Source organism: Hemitrygon akajei, chromosome 23 (genome assembly GCF_048418815.1).
Source record: "Hemitrygon akajei chromosome 23, sHemAka1.3, whole genome shotgun sequence".
NCBI lineage: Eukaryota > Metazoa > Chordata > Chondrichthyes > Myliobatiformes > Dasyatidae > Hemitrygon > Hemitrygon akajei.
This window is the reverse complement of record NC_133146.1, coordinates 20,730,094-20,755,950: the sequence shown is the minus strand read 5'-3', so window position 1 is coordinate 20,755,950 and position 25,857 is coordinate 20,730,094. Positions and strand designations below refer to the sequence as shown.

The following is a 25,857-nucleotide window of genomic DNA, read 5'->3' as shown; positions in this document are numbered from 1 at the left end:
CTGTCAAGTCAGTCATGGAGCTTCCAGAACTTGACAGATCTTGATTATTGCCTTGTCTACACAGCTGGTCTTGGTCTTGATGTGCACCTGCTGCACAAATTATCCTGTCTGAAAAGACTTGAATGACTCTTCCTATGATCCATGAGCTTCAAGGCACTGTGTCAACTACATGCACAATGTCTCCAGGGAGGAAACTGTGCTTTGTACCTGACTATTTCTGACACCCCTGTAGCGGTGGTAAATACTCCTTGACTCACTGTTTCCAAAACATGTTTTACATGTATTGAACCTGCTTCCATCTATGATGAGCATAAATGTCTTTCATACAGAACTCTCCTGGTGATAATGATGGTGAGGTCTTCAGATGCAACAGATGGTTGGGTGTAAGTGCTTCCAAATCATTGGGATCAGAGGATGCTCTAGTAATTTGATGCCGTGCTTCACAGAGGACTGTGTGGAAACCCTCTTCGTCAACATTCTGTACATTCATTGTGGAATTGAGGAGCTTTAAATGTCCTGAATAGTGGGAATTTCACATCTACAGATGCACTGGGCTGTCCACACCACTGTCTGCAGAGCCCTGCGATTGAGGGAAGTACAGTTCCTATACCAGGCAACGATGCTCTGAATTGTGCCCCTGTAGAAAGTTCTTGGGATTTAGGAGCCCATACCAAACTTCTTCAACCATCTGAGGTGAAAGAGGAACACAGCCAGAATGTACAGACCATGTGAGATCTTTGGTGATGTTTATGCTGGAGAACTTAAAGCTGTTCACCCTCTCAATCCCAGATCCATTGATGTCCAAGAACTGTCATCCAAGAACAGCATTCTTATATAAGCAACCTTCTCCAGGTGTATAAGGATGGTGTGTAGAGCTATGGCTATTGTGTCATCTGTCGGTCGGTTTTGTTGGTAGGTGAATTGCAGAGGGTCCAGTGTGGGTGGCAGCATGCTGCAGATCTAGTCCTTGACCAGCTCTCCAAAGCATTTGCTTATTATTGAAGTGACTGTGACAGGATGCCAGTCGTTCAGACGTGTTACCTTGGTCTTTTTGGGTACAGGAACAATGATGGATGTTTTTAACCTGGAGGGCACTCTACACTGGGAGAGGGAGAGGTTAAAAATGTCTGTAAACACACCTACCAGTTATGCTGTGCACACTCTGAGTACCTGCCCTGGGATGCCATCTGGTCCCACAGCCTTGTGACTGTCCACTTGTTGGAAATACCTGCGTACTTCAGCCTCAGAGATGACCAAGCTGCAGATTGCATCAGTGGCTCTCTTCAGGGGTTCAGTATTGGCAACACCCAATTGAGCATAAAAAAAGATTTAGCTCATCTGGGAGAGAGGCAGTGATGTTGGAAACTCCACTGCGTTTAGCTTTAAAGTCTGCGATGATGTGCAGATCCTTTGCCAGCATAATAAGTTTAGACTCCTCAGTCATGGCCACCCTGCTAAGGCATCCACTATAAGGACACCATCTTCAAGTACTGGATTGAGCTTGAAAATATGACTTTTTTTTTCTTTCTTTCTTTGAAAGAGATCTTTCTTTGACAAAACCCAATGATCTCCACTTCAGCCTCTCAAAGATTTTCCACCAAGAGGCAACCTCATCCAATCTGACCTTTCGCTTTTTCAGTCTTTCCCTCCTAAGAATGCCATTGTTGTTTTCCATTTATGTCGGACTGAGCAAGAGAGATGCTCAATTGCTTTCCCTTCCAATTATGAAACAAGAGCAGGTCTTTAAATATAAGAATCCGGGCCACTGCCTTTCTCATATGGCTCCAAGATATCAAGTCTTGAACAAAAGAAAACCTACAGATGTTGGAAATCCAAGCAACACAGACAAAATACTGGAGGAACTCAGTAGGCCAGACAGCATCTAGGCAAAAGAGTATAGTTGATGTTTCAGGCTGAGACCCTTCATCAGGACTGGAGGAAAAATGATGAGTCAGAGTAAGAAGGTGGGGAGAGGGGGAGGAAGAAACACATGGGAATAGGTGAAACTGGGGTGGTGTGGGGAGAGGTGAAGTAAAGAGCTGGGAAGTTGATTGGTGAAAAAGATACAGGGCTGGAGAAGAGGGAATCTAATAGGAGAGGACAGAAGGCCATGGAATTAAGAAAAGGGTCATCTATTGCATCCGGTGCTCCCAGTGTGTCCTCCTGCATATCGGTGAGACCCAAAATAAATTGGGACATTGCTTCACCAAGCACCTATGCTCCATCTGCCAGAAAAAGCGGGATCTCCTAGTGGCCACCCATTTTAATTCCACTTCCTATTCCCATTCCAAAATGTCAGTCCATGGACTCCTCTACTGTTGCAATGAGTCCACACTCAGGTTGGAGGAGCAACACCTTATACTCCATCTGAGTAACCACCAATCTGATGGGATAAACATCGATTTCTTGAAGTTCCAGATATACCCCCCCTCGCCATTCCTGTTCCCATTTCTCTCTCACCTTATCTCACCTGCCAATCACCTCCCTCTGGTGGACTCCCCTTTTTCTTTCTTCCATGGCCTCTGTCCTCTCAGATTTCCCCTTCTCCAGCACTGTACCTTTCACAAATTAACTTCCCAGTTCTTTGCTTCACACCTCCCTCTCCTGGTTTCACCTATCACCTTATGTTTCTTCTTTCCCTCACCCCCCCCCCCTCACCTTCTTACTCTGACTCCTCTTCTCTTTCTCTATTCCTGATGAAGAGTCTCGCTCGACATTTCAACTGTACTCTTTCCCATAGATGCTGCCTGGCCTGCTGAGTTCCTCCAGCATTTTGTGTGTGTTGCCAAGACATCAAGTAACGGATTATATAGGTTACCACGTCCAACTACTCTTTAATTTGCATGGCATTCATTGTAACACTTGACTCCTCTGACTTCTGGATCATCTAGTAGGAATTCTCCAGAACAATCGGAATTCACAGGCCATTCTCTATCAGGCTGAAGAAGATACCTGATGAAGGGTCTCGGCCTGAAACGTCAACTGTACTTCTTCCCATAGATGCTACCTGGCTTGCTGCGTTCCATCAGCATTTTGTGTGTGTTGCTCGAGTCCCTGACAGCCATTTCATTCTTCAGGAATGCTTTCACCCTCAACCAATTTAGATACCACTTCTGTCAGTTTACTTGAACTGCTTGCATACCTCCATTGAGATGGCTATGAGACCTTAAGAATTTCTGAAATTCTGTTTGCAATGAAGATCTGGAACCTGGAAGTTTCATTCTTGATATACTTCTGCATAGAAGTACTATCAGTCCAAAGAAAGTGAGTCATGAATCTGCACATGCAACTAACTCCTTCCTCCACAATTTGTCCATAGAGCTTGCTATGGTAGCAGCAGTGAGCTCCATGAGAGATGGAAACTTACTTCAGTTGAGCTACCCTAGATTTTTTCCATGATAGAAGCACTGTGCAACTGAGAGGTCATGTCTTGGCAACACACACAAAATGCTGGAGGAACTCGGCAGGCCAGGCAGCATCTAAGGGAAAGAGTACAATCGAAATGTCAAGCGAGACTCTTCATCAGGAATAGAGAAAGAGAAGAGGAGTCAGAGTAAGAAGGTGGGGGGGGGGGTGAGGGAAAGAAGAAACATAAGGTGATAGGTGAAACCAGGAGGGGGAGGTGTGAAATGACAAATCTTTCTTAAACCTCTTCCTTGTATTTGGAGCACTGTGTTCATCAATCTTCCTATTATTTGGCATGTTAACTTTCTTTTTTCTCAAAGGTAAACTAATCTGGTAGTAGCTATCCACCAATTCTGCAGAATTTGCAACCAGGTCTATGAACTTGTAATCTTCTCTTCCATGTTGTTCATCCTGACTGCATTCAGGGAAGTCTGCCTTAAACTACTGCTGCCAAAGATCATCCAAGTTCAAAACTGAGATCCTGTTAGCTGTCAGCTCTGGCTGTGCAGAGTCTCTTCCATCAGCATTATCTCCTCCCAGTAGTCCACTCACAGTCCAAACCAACATTGTTCTAATTGGGTCACTTGTGACGACTTCAGTGCTTTAGGTACATTTGTCCCAATCAGCAGCTCAATTTCTGAATCAATCTCTGGGAAATGGACACATTTCAGGTGAGATCCCTCTGTCATGGAATAATCCCTTTGTAAACAGGCGTACTTTCCTACTTATAGATGTTAGGTAGTTCACAATAATTTGCACTATCTAAGCAAGCCACTTCCAATTGTGAAACAATGAAGCTACTCACAATCTTCTCTTGACCCATGGTGTGTAAGAGAATGCGTGTCCTTTTTCCTGTGAGGTTGGGCTTGTTCATGAGGCTCACTGTGCAGAACACTGCTATGCTTCCTCAGTCTCAGAAAGCATAAGTAACCACTCTCTTGTTACCCTTCTTAGACTTCACCTGTACTAGAACTATGGGAAGTTTACAATCATGATCACCAGTCCCTACAAGCACAATGGATACCAGGGTACTACTTACTGCTGTGTCTGATTCTTTCATGGCTTGTTTTGATTCTGCACCATTTTTGTTAAGAGTGAATATGAAGTATGTTGGGATGTTTGCCACTACATATCTTGCAAGAAAGGCACTTACTGCAATCCTTGCTGATGTATCCAGTACACAAACAGCCAAAGCAGACAACATTTTTTGTTTAGGAAGGCGATCTTCTCACTATGAGCCATTTCCTCCAGCTGAGGGCACAAATCCAATGTGTGTTTACCCTAACAGAACAAACAATCCTTTTTGGCTGCTGAGACCATTTCCCTTCCATTAGTTACAGATTCAGTTTCATCTTTATTTCTGAGTGGCCACAATATTGGCAAAGCTGCTTCCTTTAGCTTTAGAATGAAATTGTAATTTAGTTTTGTTCATACTTTTGCTCATTGCCTGTGATATTGCATCCTTCATATATTCTCAAAAACTTTGGATGTGTAGCAATCTTTAATAGCCTTTCAATAAAATCAACAATGTCAGTGAAAGTAATCTGATGTTGTTGATTTCCTCATTTATCCCTAAACATATACGGCAATTTCATAATGACAATTGACATATGAGCAGGCATGTCCAGCTCACACATATACAATTCTTCCATGGGATTCAAACAGCCTCTAAGAAAAGGACTGTGGTCTTTAACAGCTTTCACACCTTCAGATTTAATAGATGCCAAGAAAGAGCCTTTTGCATGTAGGTGGATGCAATTTTCTGTTCATTACCAAAATGTTCCTGTAGTAAAACCTTAGCTTTTACATATCCTTTCCTAGGATCAACATGCTGGCACCTTTTGTCAAGTTCCCTAGGTTGATTTCCAGGTGTTCAAAGCATTAGAGGCAGTCACTATAACTGTCAGTCCTGCCTTGAACACTGTTTTCAAACCCTCCATGAATGCATGATACTGCAATGGATTGCCATTGAAGATTTGAATCTCTCTTTTAGGCAAAGATGGAATGTCTTACTGTTTCAATAAGGTTGTTATTTAATTTTGCTTCCTCATAATATCAATGATACTTTTCTGACATCTATCCTTTGAAACAAGATCCTACAAGTATCTGGGAGTACAGTTAGACGAGAAGCTAGACTGGACTGCCAACACAGATGCCTTGTGCAGGAAGGCATAGAGTCGACTGTACTTCCTAAGAAGGTTGGCGTCATTCAATGTCTGTAGTGAGATGCTGAAGATGTTCTATAGGTCAGTTGTGGAGAGCGCCCTCTTCTTTGTGGTGGCGTGTTGGGGAGGAAGCATTAAGAAGAGGGACGCCTCACGTCTTAATAAGCTGGTAAGGAAGGCGGGCTCTGTCGTGGGCAAAGTACTGGAGAGTTTAACATCGGTAGCTGAGCGAAGGGCACTGAGTAGGCTACGGTCAATTATGGATAACTCTGAACATCCTCTACATAGCACCATCCAGAGACAGAGAAGCAGTTTCAGCGACAGGTTACTATCGATGCAATGCTCCTCAGACAGGATGAAGAGGTCAATACTCCCCAATGCCATTAGGCTTTACAATTCTACCGCCAGGACTTAAGAACTTTTTAAAAGCTATTATTAATGCTTTTTGAGATAGTGATTTAGATGCATATCATATTTTTTACTGAGTTAAGTATTGTATGTAATTAGTTTTGCTACAACAAGTGTATGGGACATTGGAAAAAAAGTTGAATTTCCCCATGGGGATGAATAAAGTATCTATCTATCTATCTATCTATCTTTCCATGTTATATGTGAATATCCCATTGAGCCTTTGAGCTGTTGAATATGACATGGCATGTGGGGGTCTAGCTCATGTTTCACAGACACTTGAGGAACGAATGAATCACATTGACATTGAATATTTTTGTTTTTATCTGTGCCCTATCATTATAAGAATTCACATCAAAGGATTAACCTCCTGGAGCACTTCTTAGCACTCGCTATACTTGAAGCCCTGTTTCTTCCTGCATCTTAAGTTGCTCCTTTCTTTTCCATAGCTGTTCCTCTTGTTCTTCCAGCGCATGTTTGTCCTTCACTCTGTTTTTCTTATCAAATGTGTTTCTGGAACTGACAGAGCCTACAATTTACAGTTTGGTAATTGATTGAGTGATCCACCACTTTGCAGTCACTGAGAAGGTTCTGGGAAGCAAGCACAAGCTTGAGCTTGAACCCTCAAGTCCACAAGGCAAAGAAACTTTCAGATGGGGTACGAGCTGATGATTGACTCCATTTTGCCAATTAAGGCTTCCATTATTTGCCGTTTAAAGCGATGAGGAAGATTTAAACATTGAAGCAAATGCGGAAGGCGAGTGAGGGTTCAGTGCTGACTACCTGCTTTTTGATCCCTCTGCTGCAGCAGGAGCCTTTGTGGCTTATTGCGGTGCCCGGAGAGTAGGCAGCTGTACTCGAGTTTTGTCTCTCTCTTTCCATGATGTTGGAGATGTTACCAAGGTTCTATGTTTATGGATTTGGAAAATTTTCAGTCTTAAGGTTTTTTTATTCTGAGTTGTCTCCCATTCTTTCTCGTATTTTTCTGTGCAGGGGGAAGGGAGGTTTGGAATCGATGTTCTTGTTACATTTCATGTGGAGGAGAGAGGGTTGGGGGCCAATGTTCTTGTTGTGTTTTGTGCAGGGGAGGGGGCTTGTGAGGGTGATGTTGGTGTTGCCTTTTTTCTGAGGGGTGGGTTTACTATTTCTCTTTAAACTTACTTCCATGATTTTCTTTGTTTCACAGCTATCTGAAGAAGAAAAATTTCAGTTGTATATTGCATACATACTTTGATAATAAATGAACCTATGAACAAATGTCAACATGCAGTTAATGCAGCCAAATCAGTCTCAGATTCAATGCATGAAGAGGAGGTATTAGAAACTGAAGATTTTCTTCAACAGAACTTCAAGCACTAGACACATTGTTGTTTGGTTGCATGTCGATCACCTGCTCTATGCAGAGTCAAAACATGCCTTGGAATTTGAGAAACATTGAGGCACATTTTTGCTTGTTGCAGCAATATGACCTTCATTAGAACATGTTTGATTCAACCATTGTTTCACATCCCTTATGAATGTACTACAATACCATCAATGCTTGAAAAACATCCATTTTGTCTTTGCTGCTTGACCTTGGGAAGTAATTAGCAACAGCTTCACAAATTGGCCAAGTCATTAAGATGAGATTGCACTGGAAAGGCATTTTCTTTAATTTTCATAAAGTCATTAATTGATGGCATTAAACCTTAAATTTTGTTCACATTTGTTCCATAGTCCTTATCATTAGATTAGCCTTAGATTTAATTTCTCTTTTACAAGCCCTGACACCAGGGTCATTGGCATCAGTTCCATACTTTGATATACTCATGTTACATTCTCTGGTTGTGTGATACAAAACTAACTCTTTGTTCACTTAGCACTGACAATATACAATTCAATAAACATAGGCAACAAACAATCTGCCCTCAATTCAAACGTTAGCAGTTCAGTATAACAAAGTGATGAACCCTCAGGCAAACACCACACAATTGAGCAGCAGTCCCCAATAGACTGGCATTGCTGAGCATTTAAAACTGTGTTCAAACCACAAATATGCAGCATGAATCAACAAAAGGTTGCTTACTTGCTGCAAGCTGCTCCAGTTTCGCTAAGAGATCCAAGGCAATCCTTTGCCATAGACTGGTGTTCTTTTGGTATAACTAATAGTTTTTTTGACAAAATGTAGCATTTATTTGAAAACAAACCAAAACTGCTGAGCGATTGTTTTTGACACTGTATGGCATGCTTCCAAATACCAAATTTCCAAATCGAAAAAGGTACGTTTGATCCTTTATTACAAAGCCAGCAAAGTCAAATCATCTAGTAGCAATTAAAAACTAACAAAAATAAATTAGCAATACAACGGTCTAATAGCAATACTAGTGATACTAAGCAGTATAATAGCATAATAAGCGGTCTAAAATTGATCCAATTGGCATAAGTAAGCAAAAACTGCAATATCAGAATTAGTGGCCAACAAAAATATCATTCCCCATGGCACAACCCCTCTACAACAGACTAAACTTAACAATTAACTAAGACAAAGCATGAATACTTGCTTCTACCACATCCCAACTGACATGACAGAATACCATAATGAGTGTGCCATAAAATACAATACAAACAGAAAATAGATAAAAGGCTCCTATAGACAGAAAATAGATTTATGGCTTCTACAGTCAGTATTCACCAGCGAGAGGAAACTTGACGAGCGTGAGGTCAACGTAGACAGGCTGATACACTAGAACAAGTTAACTTTAAGAAAGAGGATGTGTTGGAACTTTTGAAAAGGATTAAGATAGATCAAGGGTTCCTAACCTTTCTTATGTTAGGGACCAATACCATTAAGCAAGGGGTCCATGGACCCCTAGGTTGAGAAACTCTGGGACCCACAGATCCCTGGGGCCAGGCAGGATGTGCCCCAGGTTACTACGGGAAGTGAGGGAAGAGATTGCCTGCATCTTTAGCAATGACCTTTACATCCTCACATGCAACAGAGGTAATGCCAGAGGACTGGAGGATGAAAAATGTTATTCCTTTGTTCCAGAAAAGTAATAAAGATAACCCTGGGAGTTATAGACCAGTGACTCCTGTCAGTGGAAAATTTTACGAGTATTTGGAGAAGCATACTCAATAGAGTACAGTCAACATGGTTTTGTGAGGGGCAGTTCATGCCTCATAAGGCTGATTGAACTCTTTGAGGAAGTGACAAAACATGTTGATGAAAGCAGAGCAGTGGATGGTGGAGCATTTCCCCATGATAGGCTCATTCAGAAAGTCAGGAGGTATGGGATACAGGGAAACTTGGCTCTGTGGATACAGAATTGGCCTGCCCATAGAAAAAAGATAGTGATAGTAGATACAGTATATTGTGCCTGAAGAGCAATGACTTGTGGTGTTCTGCAGGGATCCGTTCTAGGACCACTGCTCTTAGTGATTTTTATAAACAAATTGGATTTGGAAGTGGATTAATAAATGTGCAGATGACACGAAGGTTGGTGGTGTGGATAGTGTGGAGATTTGTTGTAGGTTACAATGGGACCTTGACAGGATGCAGAGCTGGGCTGAGAAGTGGCAGATGTAGTTCAATCTAGAAAAGTGTGAAGTGATTCACTTTGGAAGGTTGAAATTGAAGGCAGATACAATGGCAGGATTTTTAATAGTGTGGAGGAACATATGGTTCACGTCCTCAAAGTAGCCGCACAAATTGATAAAGCGCAAACACGAGGAAATCTGCAGATGCTGAAAATTCAAACAACAACACACACAAAAACGCTGGTGGAACACAGCAGGCCAGGCAGCATCTACAGGGAGAAGCGCTGTCAACGTTTCGGGCCAAGACCCTTCGTCAGGACTGGAATTGATAAGGTGGTTGAGAAAGTTTGTTGGCTTTTATTGAGGGGATTGAGCAGGAGCCTCAAGGTAATGTTGCAGCTCTATAAAATTTTGTTTAGACCACATTTGGGGTACTGTGTTCAGTTCTGGTTGCCTCATTGCATCCACTGCAACTTGCCTATCTCCACGATGGGTCTACAGTGGATGTGATCTCATTAGCTCTTCATGTAGCCTTGGACCACCTGGACAATATTAATACTTACAGTATGTCAGGCTGCTCTTTATTGACTGCAGCTCAGCGCTTATTGCAATAATTCCTCCAGGTCTGATCAAAAAGCTCTAGAACCTAGGCCTCTGTACCTCCCGCTGCAACTGGATCCCCGACTTTCTCACCAGAAGATCACAGTCTGTATGGATCGGAAATAACACCTCTACTTTGCTGATAATCAACACAGGCGCACCTCAAAAATGTGTGCATAGCCCATTATTCTACTCTCTACACCCATGACTGTGTGGTTAGGCATAACTCAAATGCCATCTTTAAATCTGACACAAGTATTGTTGGCAGAATTTCAGATGGTGACAAGAAGGCGTACAGGAGCGGGATATATCAGCTAGTTAAGTGGTATTGCAGAACAACCTTGCACTAAGCAGAAGACCAAAGAATTGATTGAGGATTTCAGAAGGGGCAAGATGAGGGAACACACACCAGTTCTCATCGAGGGATCAGAAGTGGAACGAGTGAACAATTTCAAGTTCCTGGGTGTCAACATCTCTCAGCCCAACATATCGATGCAGTTACAAAAACCATGTCAGCAGCTATATTTCATTAGGAGTTTGAGGAAATTTAGTATGTCACTAAAGATGCTAACAAATTTCTACAAAATGTGCTATGGAAAGCAATTTAGCTGGCTGTATCACCATCTGATATGAGGAGGAGGGGGCACTTCACAGAACCAAAATAAGTTGCAGAAAGTTGTTAACTCATTCATCTCCATCATAGGCACTAGCTCACCAGCATTCAGGACATCTTCAAGGAGCAATACCTCAAAAAGGCAATATCCATCATTTAGGTCCTCCATCACAAAGGACCTGCTCTCTTCTCATTGCTACCATCAGGGAGGTGGTGCAGGAGCCTGAAGGGACTCACTGACATTTATTTAGGAATAGCTTCTTCCCCCTCTGCCATCAGGTTTCTGAATGGATATTGAACCCATGAACACTACCTCACCCTCTTCTTTTGCACTACTTATTTAACTTAACTATGTGTATATTTCTTACCGTAATTCACAGATATAATTGCAATGTACTGCTGACACATACAACAAATTTCACGACACATGCCAGTGATATTAAACCTGATTCTGATTCTCATTATAGGAAAGATGTGGAAGTTTTAGAGAGGCTGCAGAGGAGATACAGCAGGATGATGCCCGGATAGTGTTGAGTAAGCTAGGGTTTTCCCTTTGAAGTGAAGAAGGAGAGGTGACTTGACAGAGGTGTACAAGACAAGAGTGGATAGCCAGAGACTTTCCCCAGGGCAGAAATGGTTAATACATGGGGGCGTATCTTTACAATGTTTGGATATCCAATGTAGATCTTTTATTTTATATACAGGAACTGGTAGGTGCTTGGAACATCAGGGGTGATGGTAGAGGCAAAGTTCAAAATAAAATTTATCATCAGAGCATCTACACATCACTACATAAACCCCAAAATTCTTCTTCCTGCGACATACTTAGCAAATCTATAGAACAGAAACTGTAAACAGAATCAATGAACAACAAACTGTTCAAATGCAAATATAAATAAATAGCAATAAATGACAAGTATGAAATGACAAGATAGAGCCCTTAATGTGAGACCTCTGGTTGTGGGAACACCTGAAATAGAATGAGTGTAGTTATCTCCTTCTGTTCAAGAGCCTGATAGTTGAGGGTAGTAATTGTTCTTGAGCCTGGTGGTGCCAGTCCTGAGGCATTTGTATCTTCTCCCCGATGGCAGCTGTGAGAAAAGAGCATGGCCTGGGTGATTAGGATCTTTGATGATGGATGCTGCTTTTCTATGGCAATGTGCCATGTAGGGGGCTTTACCCATGATGTACTGGGCTAAATCCACTACCTTTTGTAGGATTTTCCACTCAAAGGCATCAATGTTCCCATACCAGGCCATAATGCAACCAGTCAGCACACTTTCCACCACACATCTATAGAAGTTTGTCAAGGTTTTTGATGACATGCTGAATCCCTGCAGACTCCTGAAGAAGTAGAGGCACTGTCGTACTTTCTTTGCACTTATATTTACATAATGGGTCCAGAACAAGTTGTCTGTGATAGTGACACCCAGGAATTTAATGTTACTTACTCTCTCCATCGCTGAGTACTGGCTCAGTTTCCTCTTGTTTTCCTCTCCTGAATCTACAATCAGTTACTCGGTCTTATTGACATTGAGTGAGAGGTTGTTGTTATTACAGCACTCAGTCAACTTTTCAATCTCCCTCCTGTATATTGATTCGTCACCATCTTTGAAACAGCCCACAACAGTGGTGTCATCAGCAAGCTTGTATATGATGTGTACTTAGCCACACAGTCACCGTAAAGGAATAGAGCAGGGGACTAAGCACATGCCCCTGTGGTGCTCCTGCGCTGATGGAGATTACAAAGCAGATGTTTTTGCTAATCCAACTGACTGGTGTCTGCAAGTGAGGACATCCAGGATCCAATTGCACAAGAGGGTACTGAGACCCAGGTCTTGATGTTTATTGCTCAGCCTTGATGGAGTGATGGTATTGAATGCTGAGCTGTAATCGATAAAGAGCATCCTGATCTTTGCTGTCCAGATGTTCCAGGGCAGATACATTAGGAACATTTAAGAGATAGTTAGGCCTATGGATTAAAGAAAGTAAGGGGTATTTGGGAGAAAATGGTTACATTGATTTTGAAGTAGGTTGAACAGTCGAAACATCATGGCCGAAGGACCGGTATGGTGCAGAAATGTTCTGTATTCACAGCTTGGTACAACTAGCCTCTTTGATTTCAGGGCTGCCACAGACCTCTATCCTATCGAGGTTTTCAAAGTCTAGTCTTTCCTAACTCTGTTTATTAGATCAGCTAGTATTGGAGTATAAAGTTGCATTGTTTGCTGTGTGACCAAAACTATGTAGTCAGCTTTGTATTTGCTATTTGCTATGTATGTATCCAATTTAGTAGGAGAATGAAATCTCTGTGTTGTCTCTGTACCATTGAACACATCAGTAACTTAAGAATGTAGCCAAATAAGAAGATAATGGTGTGTTAATGAAAGGCTAGCTAAGAGATGACTGTGGCCAGGGATGAGGTAACATGTGGTCCAAAAAGTAGATTAGAACATGATTCAGTTAATGGGTAGAAACAATCGTGGGAAGTCAGGAGCTGATGTACTGGTGATACGCAACTGTAGACCGATTGGATATGCTAATGCAACTAAACCAGGAGATTGCTATAAAAAATGCTATGTACAAGGATCGATGGGCAATCAGCAACTAGCTCACTGACTGTCTCAGCTTTGATTTGCAAATTAAAGTTTAACACTTCTTGAAGAATCTTCTGCGTCTCCTGGTCGTTTGTGGGGCACAAGAAACCACGACAAAAGTTGGCGCAGTCAGCAGGATCGGAAAGAGACCCGCGGAAAGGAAACGGCAGATTGGGGACACTTCCCAGTCCTCTAGGGAACCCCACAGGGCTAACAGAATTAAGGGTGCACCCAAACAAAAGGTAAGCGCTTTTTGCAACAATTTGGACTAAGAATTCTGTTGGTTTTGGGGAGGTCTTGGAGTCTCAGAAGTGTGGAACCACTGCCGAAGGGTCTCTCCGGTCTAAAGAATCTGGCAAAATTGGGGGTTAACAGGAGGCTCAGAGGATTGATCAAGAACACTGCAGTGAGGGTAAGTACAAGTAAGCTAATAAGAAGTTAAGTGAAGAAAAATTCCACGTGGTGTTGGTAAGTCCCTGTGGATACCGCTTCGTATGAAACGAAGGTCTGAATGGGCAGGGAAAGGAAAAATAGAGAAAATCCTCGTGGATACCGCCTTAAGAGATAAGGGTCTGAATATACGAAGTGCAAAGAGAAAGTTCTGTGGATACTGCTCTAAGTAGGGGTCTGTACGGGCAGAACAGAATAGGAAACAAGGACAGTCCAATATATAGTTTAAAGCGCTGGTAGATAGACGATAGACTAGGCATAGAATTAGAGTAAATAATATTATCCAGTAAATGAACTGTGAATCTCTGAAATACATTAAAAAGAGAGAACAACATGCCAGGTAAAGGAACTGCAGTAGAAATTCTGACTCCTGGTAAATAAATATGAGATCACAAAAACTTCAGAAAAATGGGAAAAAAGAACCAAAAACCTGATCACAAAATGGCCAAGAGAAGGAACATTTGATGTAAGCTTGTGCGAAGAAATGGAGGCACTAATTAAAAATTACAAACCAAAAGATAAATCTAAGAAGAGGGCAAAAAAGAGAACGAGAAATGGAAGTGCTAAAACTCTTCAGAACGGAGGGAGAAAGACTGAGGAGGACAGGTAGAATATTGATTACAAGCGAGGAAGACATAAAGGTGCTGGAGAAACAGCCTGTTAGAGGGAGGTACAGTGAGAAGCTGCCTTCAGCTCCATACCCGGACGTGAAAGAAACAGAAAGGCCCCTTCCCTATAATGAGGAAGGAACCCCTAAGCAGTGACCCCTGCTGACGGGTACAGTAAACATGCAGGGAGAAGTACAAGTTTGGGATAATGAGGAGGAAAAAAGACAATACTAGAAGGAAAAAGCAGCGATATGGAAGGAGATACAGGCAGAAAGGATAAAGGTGGAACAGGCAAAGAGAGAAATGAAAGAAGAGATTGAACGGATGAAATACTTGAGAGAGGAAAAGGAGCATGAGGAAGTATCGGTTATACCATAGAAATCAACAGACTAAAAAAGAAAGTGGCTCATCAGGGCAGGAAGAGCTGACGCATTCAAGAGGAAGTGGCAAAAAGATAGGAGACGAGAGTCTTGGAGAAACACAAGAGAGAAGGGAATCAAGCACGAGTTAGGATCATGAGGAGTCCCTGCCACAGGTGTACAGACACGGGCAGGAAGAAAGAGGTGACTCATTGGAGGAGCAAGAGTTAAGTGGAGAGAGAATGCGAGAATTTGTGGGGAAGAGGTAGGAGGCAGAAACCTAGAAGAGCAGAAGGAGGCAGTAGGGAAGCAACTTGCGGAAGTAGAGAGAGAGCTAGATAAGTTACTGAGAGGGGATTGCCAGGAGATGCGAAAAATACTCCAGGGGCCAACCAAGTATTGAATCAGGACAGAAAGGAAGGACTCCACAGGGAGACCGAGGGAGGAAGAGGACCCCGGAGAAATTTGTGTGGGAGGCAGTAAAGACATACCCTGAGACAGATGGGGAGTCAGGCGAGGAGGAGAGCCAGGGCAGGTGGGAAGGAGGAGGAAGAATGATGCCGTTGTTAGTTAAAGGATCAGGACAAGTGGTCTTTCGGTACTCGGGTTGACAGGTCCCTGCCGATATGCGAGCCAAGTGGCGGAAGAAGCGAATGCGCAGACTGAAGCGTAAAAGACGAAAGATGAGGCAGAGGTCCAGGTGAACTACTGCTGATGGTGCAGTACTGATCAGGCTTTGTTGAATCTTGCATGGCAAATGGACTCTTGGACATTTCTGTTTATTGTTCCACTAAGATCAACAATATATATGGACGTCTTGGATACTGGTCATGAAAGAAGCTGAACACCTGAACTGTTTTAGTCTGTTTTAGTACTGTGCCATGATGTATAATAGCTACAAAATAAAAGATAAACTAGAGAAAAAAAAAGGATCAGGACAAGTGCAGTATATCCCTTGGGGATCCCAGGACTTAGAAGGGCTGAAAAAACACTCTGCCCAATCTACATGAAGGAGCAGGGAAATGGATTAGAGCCTTTGAAGAAGAAACGGCGGGACGATTATTGGCTATGGGAGATTTGAAGGCACTATTGATAAGGTTGAAGGGAACCTCCAAATTTAATGAACTAATGGAAATGGCTGGCATAGTAAACTCGAATGACCCGAGAACTGATGGAGACGGGTTTGACAGAGTGAGGCAGAGGGTATGGCAGGCCCTCAGGAAGCTTTATCCACCCAAAGTGGACCCCAAAGCCTTAAAGGGGGATCCACTGAAAACCCAGCAACCTATGAATTTAGATACCACGTAGTCCATGCGGTTGAGAAATACCGGAAAGACAAACGAAGGTTGGCTGAGCAGCAGGAAGAGGTGCAAAGAAAGTTAATACAAATGCAGCTCGAAGAACTCAAAAAGAAGGAAAAAGAGAAAAGCAAAAAGATGCTGCCAGCAACCACTGGTCCGAGTACAGCCATCGAACTGGATGAAGCACCACTATATGGAGGAACCGATCATACTGTAAGACAAGGGCCGGAAAACCCCATGCCAATAATCAACGTCTTTGGAGGAGCATTCCCACAAATGCCCTATCAGGAACAGACTAAATTCAAACAGCCCAGACAGGACTGGAAGTCCCAAGGAGGGGTACAGAGGAGCTATAGGCAGAGGGGACCAGTGAGGAAACAGGGGGAAAGAGAGGTAGAGAGATTCTGCAGAAAAAGGAGTTTGTGTGATGTTTGGAGAGAAGTGCTGTACTTTTATACCAAATAACACTAGTCCAGAAGGATCGTTTACTAAGGCAATGTATAAGTTGAAAAGTCTAAGAAAGGAAGTTAAACAGAATGCAGGGTTCGGACAGCAGTTATTCAACTGGTTAGAAAGTAGACTCGGAGGATGCGGAGCATGGCTGACTAAAATGGCAATAACTGTCAGTATTGTTTGTTGAGCTGTGTGCTTGTGCTGTGCTGTTTTCTTACTTGTCTCAAGTCTCTTGTAGTGCGTGCTGAAACCAAACAATTTCCAATGCTCGTGGCAATTACTGAAGCAAGCTTAGTGGAGAAAGAAGCACCGAAGATGTATTGTTACAGCCTACAACACCTGCAGGATGAACAAGAGCAAAACGACAGTGTGGGAGTAGATTGTAAGGGCTTCTGAGTTTTTTTTCCCCTGTCTCAGGTACAAAGGGACAGGTTTTTGGCTCAGCGGCCCAGGGTAACAGGGAGAGAATACTTTGAAGTCTTGGTGCAGAAAATTATAGTTTGACCCGAGATTTGGGAATAAGTGCTTGAGTTTATTGGGGCTTTTGTGCATGGACTCTTAATCTTCGTTCTCTGTGTGAGACCCTATAGGTCTCAAAGGGGGGATATATTGGAGTATAAAGTTGCATTGTTTGCTGTGTAACCAAAACTATGTAGTCAGCTTGGTATTTGCTATTTGCTATGTATGTATCCAATTTAGTAGGAGAATGAAATCTCTTTATTGTCTCTGTACTATTGAACACATCAGTAACTTAAGAATGTAGCCAAATAAGAAGATAATGGTGTGTTAATGAGAGGCTAGCTAAGAGATAACTGTGGCCAGGGATGAGGTAACACGTGGCCCAAAAAGTAGATTAGAACATGATTAAATTAATGGGTAGAAACAATAGTGGGAAGTCAGGAGCTGATGTACTGGTGATACGCAACTGTAGACCGATTGGATATGCTAATGCAACTAAACCAGGAGATTCCTATAAAAAATGCTATGTACAAGGATCGATGGGCAATCAGCGACTAGCTCAATGACTGTCTCAGCATTGATTTGCAAATTAAAGTTTAACACTTCTTGAAGAATCTTCTGCGTCTCCTGGTCGTTTGTGGGGCACAAGAAACCACGACACTAGTTCACTGGTTCTCTTTAAGCAGCACCCAGTCTCGCCACTTCCAAATGTCTTCCTGAATCTTAGATAAATTGCAACCCAAAACCCCGTCAACCAAGATCCCTCTGTTCCCTGCCTGTTCATTTCCTAAATAAATGGCTTCTTAAAGATTGCTATATTAGCTTTTTCGACTTCCATCGGCAGTCAAGGCACTTACGCTTTGTATATATAAAAATCTTACCTCGCATATATTTAAACTTTCCCCCTCTCACCTGAAGCCCTCTGGTTTTTGATATTTCCATTCTCGAGTTGTGAGGCATAGAATCAAGAGAATATACTCTTGCGTCAAATATTGAAAAAAGGGGAGTGATGGGAGCATTTGTCAGGACCGAAAGGTTTTGTGTACGGACTTTGTTCAGGTGAATGCCGTTGAGCCGGTTACTGAAGAATTGACTCTTCTGTTTGTGTCAACACTGCCCGTCCGTCCATGACGGGGTCGCACCACTGACTCAGCCTGCCTGAGGGCAGAAGCCCGGTCATTTCCTCTGGTGATTGGCTGGTTGTTGCGTCAGTGCGTGCGCATGGCCCGGATGTAGCGGCTTTCTTTAGCGGACCGGAGCTGCGCGAGGCCGACTGACGCCGAGGGGAGCGAGCGGCGGGAACGCAAGTAAATGGCGACGGTGGGGGAGCAAACCGTGGCTGGAGACTGGGCTGCGCAGGGTAGGGTAGGCGGTGAAGGAACTGAACAAGTTTTATCCAGCACTTGCCCCCGCCCATACAGATGGCGGAGGGTATCGCAAGAGTTGTGGGGGGTTGGGGGTATTGGAGTAGCAATGCCAATAACCCCAGGGTCGGTGGTGACCTTTCCGGAACGGTGCAGGACAGTGGATAGGGTGGCTGAAATCAAATGGTTTGTAGCCCATCTCAATGACACCTATGTAAAGTTTCTGGGGCTAAATATGCTTATAGATTGAGCTCGATTTTAGGTTTAACTTTTTTTTGTGATTAACGTGTGCAGGATTATCATTGTACACAGTCGTCATTTGCAGCAGCACCTGCATATTCGTGCATCTGAATGTAGAATACTTTAAGGGCATTTATTTTAAATTCTGCGTGGAGACGCAGCATACTGTGTAATTCGAGGAACTGAAGTGGAAACTTGCTTCACTGTGGCTTTCTGTCTGATGGCGCCACTTCGGGGAAGACTGGCACAGATGAGAGCGGTGACAACCACTTCATATTCTTCAGGTGATCCCATGGGTTCCATAAGACACAGGAGCAGAATGAGGCCATTTGGCCCATCAAGTGTGCTTGCCATCAATCCATTTTTCCTCACTCTCCAGCCTTCTCCTGGTAACCTTTGATGCCTTGTCCAGTCAAGAACCTATCAACTTCTGCCTTAAATACACCCAATGACCTGGCCTCTGTAGCTGCCTGTGGTAATAAATTCCATAAATTCAACACTCTCCAGCTGTCTGGATCCTTAAGTTTTCTTCCACAACTCAAATTTGTGTGGGGTGGTCAGTTAGATCGAAGCTGTAAATTGTTTCCTAGTATGCAGCTGAGTGGAAGAATCCAGGGGAGAATTCATAGAATAGGGAAAATGAGCTGCCAGGTTCTTCCCTGGTTACAAATACTTAAATTCTAGTCATGGAGGTTTTGGCAGACCAGTGGAATGGATGTTATGCCCCTCATGATCTTCTATACTTCTATCAGGTCATCCATCAATTGCCTATGTTCCAGGGAATAAAGTTCTAGTCTGCATCCTCTCTTTGTAACTCAGACCCCCCCCCCCCCCCACAAATCTAGGCAATATTCTGCACTTCCTAGTTCTATAATGTTTGTATAGCATTAAAACTATACACAGTATTCTCAAATTTGGCCTTGCCCACATCTTGTATATTAGCAATTAAATTTTCCCAATGCCCATACTACTACTGACTTAATGGCAGTTGAGAGTCCATCTTAAAGGTACATTACCACCACCAACTGGACTGGAATGTGGTTTAGAGAATTGGGAAACAAACCCCCTCTATTTCTTTATCAAATGAAAACTAAATTACCCCCAGAAGCCTTAGTGATTGTAAATGAAAGACAATATTGTGAATTAAATTAGTCACTTCCATAACTTGTTAAAGTTTTTAAATGAAAACTATCAACCCCCAAAGATAGTCGTGCAGTCTGCATTTGCTTTCTTTCAACCTTGCAAGAATGTGTTCCAACTGTTTCATCATTATGACAAAACCTACACACACCCAGAGTGATGTTTTCTAACAAGACAATGAATAATTAGTCACAATATACCCAGTTCTATATTGACACTCCCATACTCATTGCCTTGATTGATGAAAGCCAATATGCCAAATGCCTTCACCACCACCTGAATCTGCTTTCAGTGAACTCTTCTTTGCATTCCAAGATCTCTCTTCCATAACACTCCCCAGGACCCTGACATTCACTATACAAATCCTACCCTGGTTTGATAAGAGTACTGCAGCATAGAAATGGGCTCTACAGTGCAACTATTCTGTACCAAACTGTTATTCTGCCTAGTCCCATCCAGTTGCACTATAGCCTTCCATACTCCTCCCATCCATGTACTTATCTAAACTTCGCTTCTGCTCACGCTGTTACCAGCCTCCAAGTGAAAAATTTCCCCATGTTCACCTTACACATTTCATCTCTTATCTTTAACCCACAACCTCTCGTTCTAGTCTCATCCAACTTCAGTGGAAAAGGCTTGCTTGCATTTAACCCTCATAATTTTGTATAGCACTTTTACATCTGCCCTCAATGTTATGCATTCCAGGGATAATGCCCTAAACTATTTAATCTTTCCTAATAACTCAGAACTTTAAGTCTCAGCAATATACATGTAAATTTTCCCTATACTCCTTCAATCTTATTGATAATTTTCCATTAGGCAGGTGACCAGACCTGCACATAATTCTCCAAAATTAGGCCTCACCAATATCTTGTACAACTTCAACATAACAAAATGCAGTACCTCATATTTAGATGTATTGAAAGCCATTTGCTCTCATGCCCAACTGATCCAAATTTTAGTATCATCTGCAAATTTACAAACTATTCTTGTACATTCACATTCAGTAGTTTATATAAATTAAATTAACAAAGGTCCCAGCACCAACCCCTGCTGCACACTACTGGACACCAGACTGAACAAGAACCCTCAACTATCACCACCTTCTTATTAATCAATTATTAATCCAATTTACTCTCTCCTTCTGAATCCCATGTTATTTAATTTTTGAGACCAGCATGCCATGAGGGACCTTGTAAAAGATCTTGCGAAAGTGAACATGCACTGTCCTGACTCACCTACCTGTAGTTACCTCCTTGAAGAACTCCAAGAAACATGATTTTCCATGCACAATCCATGCCAATTTCCCCAAATCAGACACTGTCAAAACAAATGTCAATAAATTAAGTCCTTGTAATTTAAGGAGAATCAATAGAAGTTTATACAATAATGAGAGGCATAATTAGGGCAGGCAGTCAGAATTTTTTTTCCAGGGTGGAATTGTCCAATACTAGAGATGATAGTGCATTTATGTTGAGAATGGGAAAGTTTAAGGGAGATGCAGATTTTTATTTTATAGAGTAGGTGCTGGAATGGGTTGCTGGGTAATGTTGGGAGCAAATACAATTTTGTTCGAGGTTTTTAGATAAAAATTCTTAATTATGCAGGAAATGGGGGGAAATAGATCATGTGTAGGCAGGAGAGATTTAGCTGAATTTTACAAAATTTGCTCTGGATATCATGGGCCAAAAGACCTTTCTGCATGATACTGTTCTATGTTATAACTCATAGAGCAGCAGCAACCCCAAAGCATGTTATTAATCTAGCAGAAGTCATCTGTGTGGGTCTTTGCTTGCCGTTTAACTAGAGAGAATTTGCACTTGAGAGAACAGTAATTAATCTTTGGTGTCGTCTATTGCAGCTGGCAGTGCATTTATTTCAATCGGGATCTGAATCCCAATCTTTTTTATGTACTTCAATTAATTGCCCATAACAAGTGGACTTTGACTATTAATTCCATTTCCTAATACAAGCCTTTGATGCTGGTTATACAATAATGTTATTGCAACATCATATTTGACAACCCAGTGGTTTTGCAATTCCTGATTATAGACTGATGGAATGTTTGCAACATCATAGGTTTGCAACATCATTTGGCCTGTCATATCCATGTTCTAGTTCCACCTACCAGTCCTTTCTCTGAACCATTTGTAAAATTTTCCTCCTTATACATTTATTCAGTTTCCTCTTGAAGACTATCCTTTACCTCATTTGCAGACATTGCAGAACAGAGTTCAATGAGTTACTGTATAAAATGTGTCTTTTCAGTTGCTCTTAATTCTTTTTCCTTTTATTTGTACTTCTACCCTTGACTGCCCTCCTAAAGTTTGCCCAACACATCTGCTTTGATAGTTAAAATCTTTTTCCCATGAAAGGGCATCCAAAACCAGAGGCCATAGGTTTAAGGCAAGAATAAAAAGTATTAAAGGGGATCTGAAAGGTGTGTTTATTAAAACAGAGATTTGTTTATATTTGTAATGTGTTCGAATCAGACACCACCATATCTATGTGTAAGAGGCATTTCGACAGTTACTTAAATAGGCTGGCAGACATCTGCCCTAATGTGGACAAATGAGATTAGTATTGATGGATGTACAGGTCAGCATGGTCATGGTGTTCTGAAGGCCCTTTTTCTCTCCTGTGCGAGTATTAGCATCCCATTTTGCGTTGCCTTTCTGTTTCATCATTTGGGTTTGGTTATTTAGCACCTGACGGAAATATGCCTCAACTGTAACTGAACTAGCACTTTCTCAAAGAAGTTTTGCCTGTTGATACTTGCTTCCAAATTACTTGGGTCAGATCATTTCTCATCCTGTTAATATTTGGATTTGTTCTAATTATATAATTTTACTTTGGATTGCTTTTTAATGGTCTTGCGTTATTAGAATCAGTTTAATATCACTGGCATATGTTGTGAAGTTTGTTGTTTTGTGGCAGCAGCACATTGCAATGCATAATAAAAAATCTATAAATTGCAGTACGAAATATATGTATGTATAAGCAAACATCTATATGTATGTGTATACACATGCACGCTCTGTATGTGCATGAAGATATATATATATATATTAAATAAGTGGTGCAAAAAACAAAAAATAGTGAGGTAGTGTACATGGATTCATTGTCTACTCAGAAATCTGATGGAGGTAGGGAAGAAGCTGCAGCTAAAATGTTGAGTGTGCATCTTTAGGCTTCTATACCTCGTCCTTGATGGTAAGAATGAGAAGAGGGCATGTCTTGGGTGATGAGAGTCCTTAATGGTGGATTCTGCCTTTTTGTGGCATTGCTTTTTGACAACGTCCTTGATACTGGGAAGGCTAGGGTCCTTGATGGAGCTGGCTAAGTTTACAAATTTCTGGATTGTGTGCAGTGACCCCTCCATACCAGGCGCTGATGTAATCAGTTAGAATGCTCTCCGGGACTTCCGGTAAGATGGTGATTGTTTAGTCGCTTCAAACTTTTGCTCTGTTATACTTTCTATTTTCGCACTATGTGTCTCCCTTTTTAAACCTTAGTTCGTTATTTTATTTGCTTTCTTTTATCTGCCTGCGAATACGTCTAATAATGACTACAAAAAGTACTAAACTCGGGGAAAAAAGAAACTTCCACGGCTCTGTTGGCTGAGATTCTCTCTATCCTGGAACAGCATTGACAAGATACTCTAACGGATATCAAGACTGAGTTTAGAGCTTCTATCAGTCAGCTGGAGTCAAAATTGGATCAGATTAATGCCATGCCATCAGACCATGCTGAACATCTATCTCGTATTGACCAAACCTCTGAAGATTTAGAACGCCGTGTTCAACATCTAGAAACTCTCTGCTCCAACCTAACGGTAAAAAACAGTAAACTTACTTCCAAAATGGTGGATCTCGAAAATCGGAGCAGACGCTGCAATCTGCGAATTCTCGGTTTGCCGGAGGCCACCAAAAAGGGTTTTTCCGTTGAATGTTTTTCTTCTTTTCTCTGTGAGATTTTCGGAAAGAATTTCTCCCGACTACACCTGAGCTAGAAAGGGCTCACAGGATTTATGTTCCTCGCGCCATTTTGGGTTCTAGACCACGGCCAATTATTTTATGTTTTCATCGATATCAGGTGAAAAACCGTTTGATTATGGAGGCACGCCGTAGAGGTACTTTGACTTTTCAAAATACAACTGTTTGTTTTGTGGAAGATTATGCCCCCCAGGTTCTGAAGATGCGTGCTGAGTTCAAAGGCGTAATGAAAGTGCTTTTTGATCATGGATTCAAACCTTCTCTTCGTAACCCAGCCGATCTTCGAATTACGCTTACTACTGGAGAATATAAGTGGTTTAAATCAGTGAAGAAGGCTGAGTTGTTTGTTGGAAATCTTCCAGCCATCTTGGGTTCTTCGGACCCAGTTTGATTTTCTAAAATGGCTGATAAGTACTTCTTGAATTAAAGTTTTTTTTTTGCGAACTCAGATTCCACTTGAATAATTCAGATTCTAAGGGTTCTAGTTAGTCTCTCCCTGGACTTGGCGCGATTTTCTTAAATAGATGATTTAAATTTAATGTTTCCCTGCGGACTTCAGATTTTACTTGTGTAATTTATTCTACTTCTGAATAACTTTAACTGTAGAGAACTACAATTGGTCTTAATTTGTTTTGGAGGCTTGGAGTTTCTTATTGAAGGCCTCCCTGTTGATTTATGGTATAAGATTTGCTTTTTTTTAAACGGCTGATATGTACTCTCTTTAAATTTATAATTTCCTCCTTCGCCCCCTTTTATTTTTTTCTTTCAATTTTTCATAGTTTCTCGCGGGTAGGTTTTTTTTTACTTTTTTGGTATTAAGTTTTATACCTTTTCTGACAAAGTTGTTCCTATTTGTAATTTTGCTCTCTAGTGCATAAATTAGCTAGTATTTGCTATATTATCTATACAGAGCCTATGTCAATGATACGGAACTAGAAGTTATTTTTGGGGTAACGTTTCTTTTTGTAGAGCTAGCTGCTTTTTTGGGCAGCCATCTAGTTTTGGGTTGCGAGGATGGGGTGGGTTCTGTAGTTCCAACACTATTTACTGTTTTTTCTGTTTTCCCTTGTTATTCAGGACATGTTTCTGCCCTGATTTTACTGATTTATGTTTATATTTTTGCTCCCAGACTGTTATTGCAATGTTTGATTTTATATATGCCTACTACCTTTTATGTACTAATAATTGATAATGGTTAATACATTTAAATTTGTGAGCTGGAATGTAAAGGGTTGAATCATCCTGTTAAAAGAAGGAAGGTCTTCTCCCATATTAAGCAACTCAAAGCTGACATTGCTTTCCTTCAAGAAACTCATATTCGTAGTTTTGATAATTCTCGGCTTTTGTCAAAGTGGGTGGGTCAGCATTTTCATTCATCCTTCCTGGCCAAAGCTGGGGGGGGGGGGTTTCCATCCTTATTAATTCAAATATTCCTCTTAAACTCCATAATAAGATATCTGACACAAATGGCTGTCTTATTATCGTTTCTGGTAAATTATATAATACTAAAGTTGTACTAGCGAACCTGTATGCTCCCAATTTTGACGATGTTAATTTTTTGGAACTTGTTTTCTCCTCACTACCAGATTTAAATTCATATTCTCTTATACTGGATGGCGACTTTAATTGCTGGTTAGATCCCAATTTGGATCGATCGTCCCCGTTACTAGATCACCTACTAAATCTGCTTTAGCTATTCACTCTTCTTTCTAATTATGGTATCTCTGATATATGGCATTTCCTTCATCCTACTGAGAGAGATTATTCCTTTTTTTCACATGTTCACCATACCTTTACTAGAATTGACTATTTTTAAATTGATAATCAACTTATTCCATTTGTCCATTCTTGTGACTATCAGAGTATACTGATTTCTGATCATGCTCCAATTACTTTGTCTCTAAATTTTCCTGGTCTCCCTCAGAGGAATAAACATTGGCGTTTTAACCCGACTTTATTATCGGACGATGATTTTCTAAAATGTATTAAGGATCAGATAACTTTTTTTTAAACACTAATATGTCATCTGAAATGTCATCCCAGATTGTCTGGGATGCTATGAAAGCATATTTGAGGGGTCAGATAATCTCATATACAGCAAATCTTAATAGAAAGTCCCGTATAGATCGATTAGACCTAATTAATCAGATTAAAGAATTAGATCAATTGTATGCTCAAACTAAT

At 41.5% G+C, this 25,857-nt stretch overlaps 2 protein-coding genes across 9 annotated transcripts in view; one reads left to right on the top strand and one right to left on the bottom strand.

Moving 5' to 3' along the window:
• Nucleotides 1-18,083, bottom strand: part of eif4e1c (eukaryotic translation initiation factor 4E family member 1c) — a 73,585-nt gene extending 55,502 nt beyond the window's left edge. The window contains exon 1 of one of the 4 annotated variants that reach the window (XM_073027147.1): nucleotides 17,816-18,083. In XM_073027147.1, the coding sequence (XP_072883248.1) occupies nucleotides 17,816-17,894 (79 nt within the window). In that variant the 5' untranslated portion in view covers nucleotides 17,895-18,083. The remainder of the gene's footprint in view (nucleotides 1-17,815) is intronic. The other 3 variants (XM_073027148.1, XM_073027151.1, XM_073027153.1) reach the window with 3 other exon arrangements.
• A 66-nt stretch (nucleotides 18,084-18,149) lies between these two features.
• The window catches only part of slc25a16 (solute carrier family 25 member 16), a 67,015-nt gene continuing 59,307 nt past the window's right edge, over nucleotides 18,150-25,857 (top strand). For 2 of the 5 annotated variants that reach the window (XM_073027140.1, XM_073027145.1), the window contains exon 1: nucleotides 18,150-18,241. The gene's annotated coding sequence lies outside the window, so the exon portion shown is untranslated. Of the gene's footprint in view, nucleotides 18,295-18,360; nucleotides 18,485-25,857 lie in introns of those variants that run through there. The other 3 variants (XM_073027142.1, XM_073027143.1, XM_073027144.1) reach the window with 3 other exon arrangements.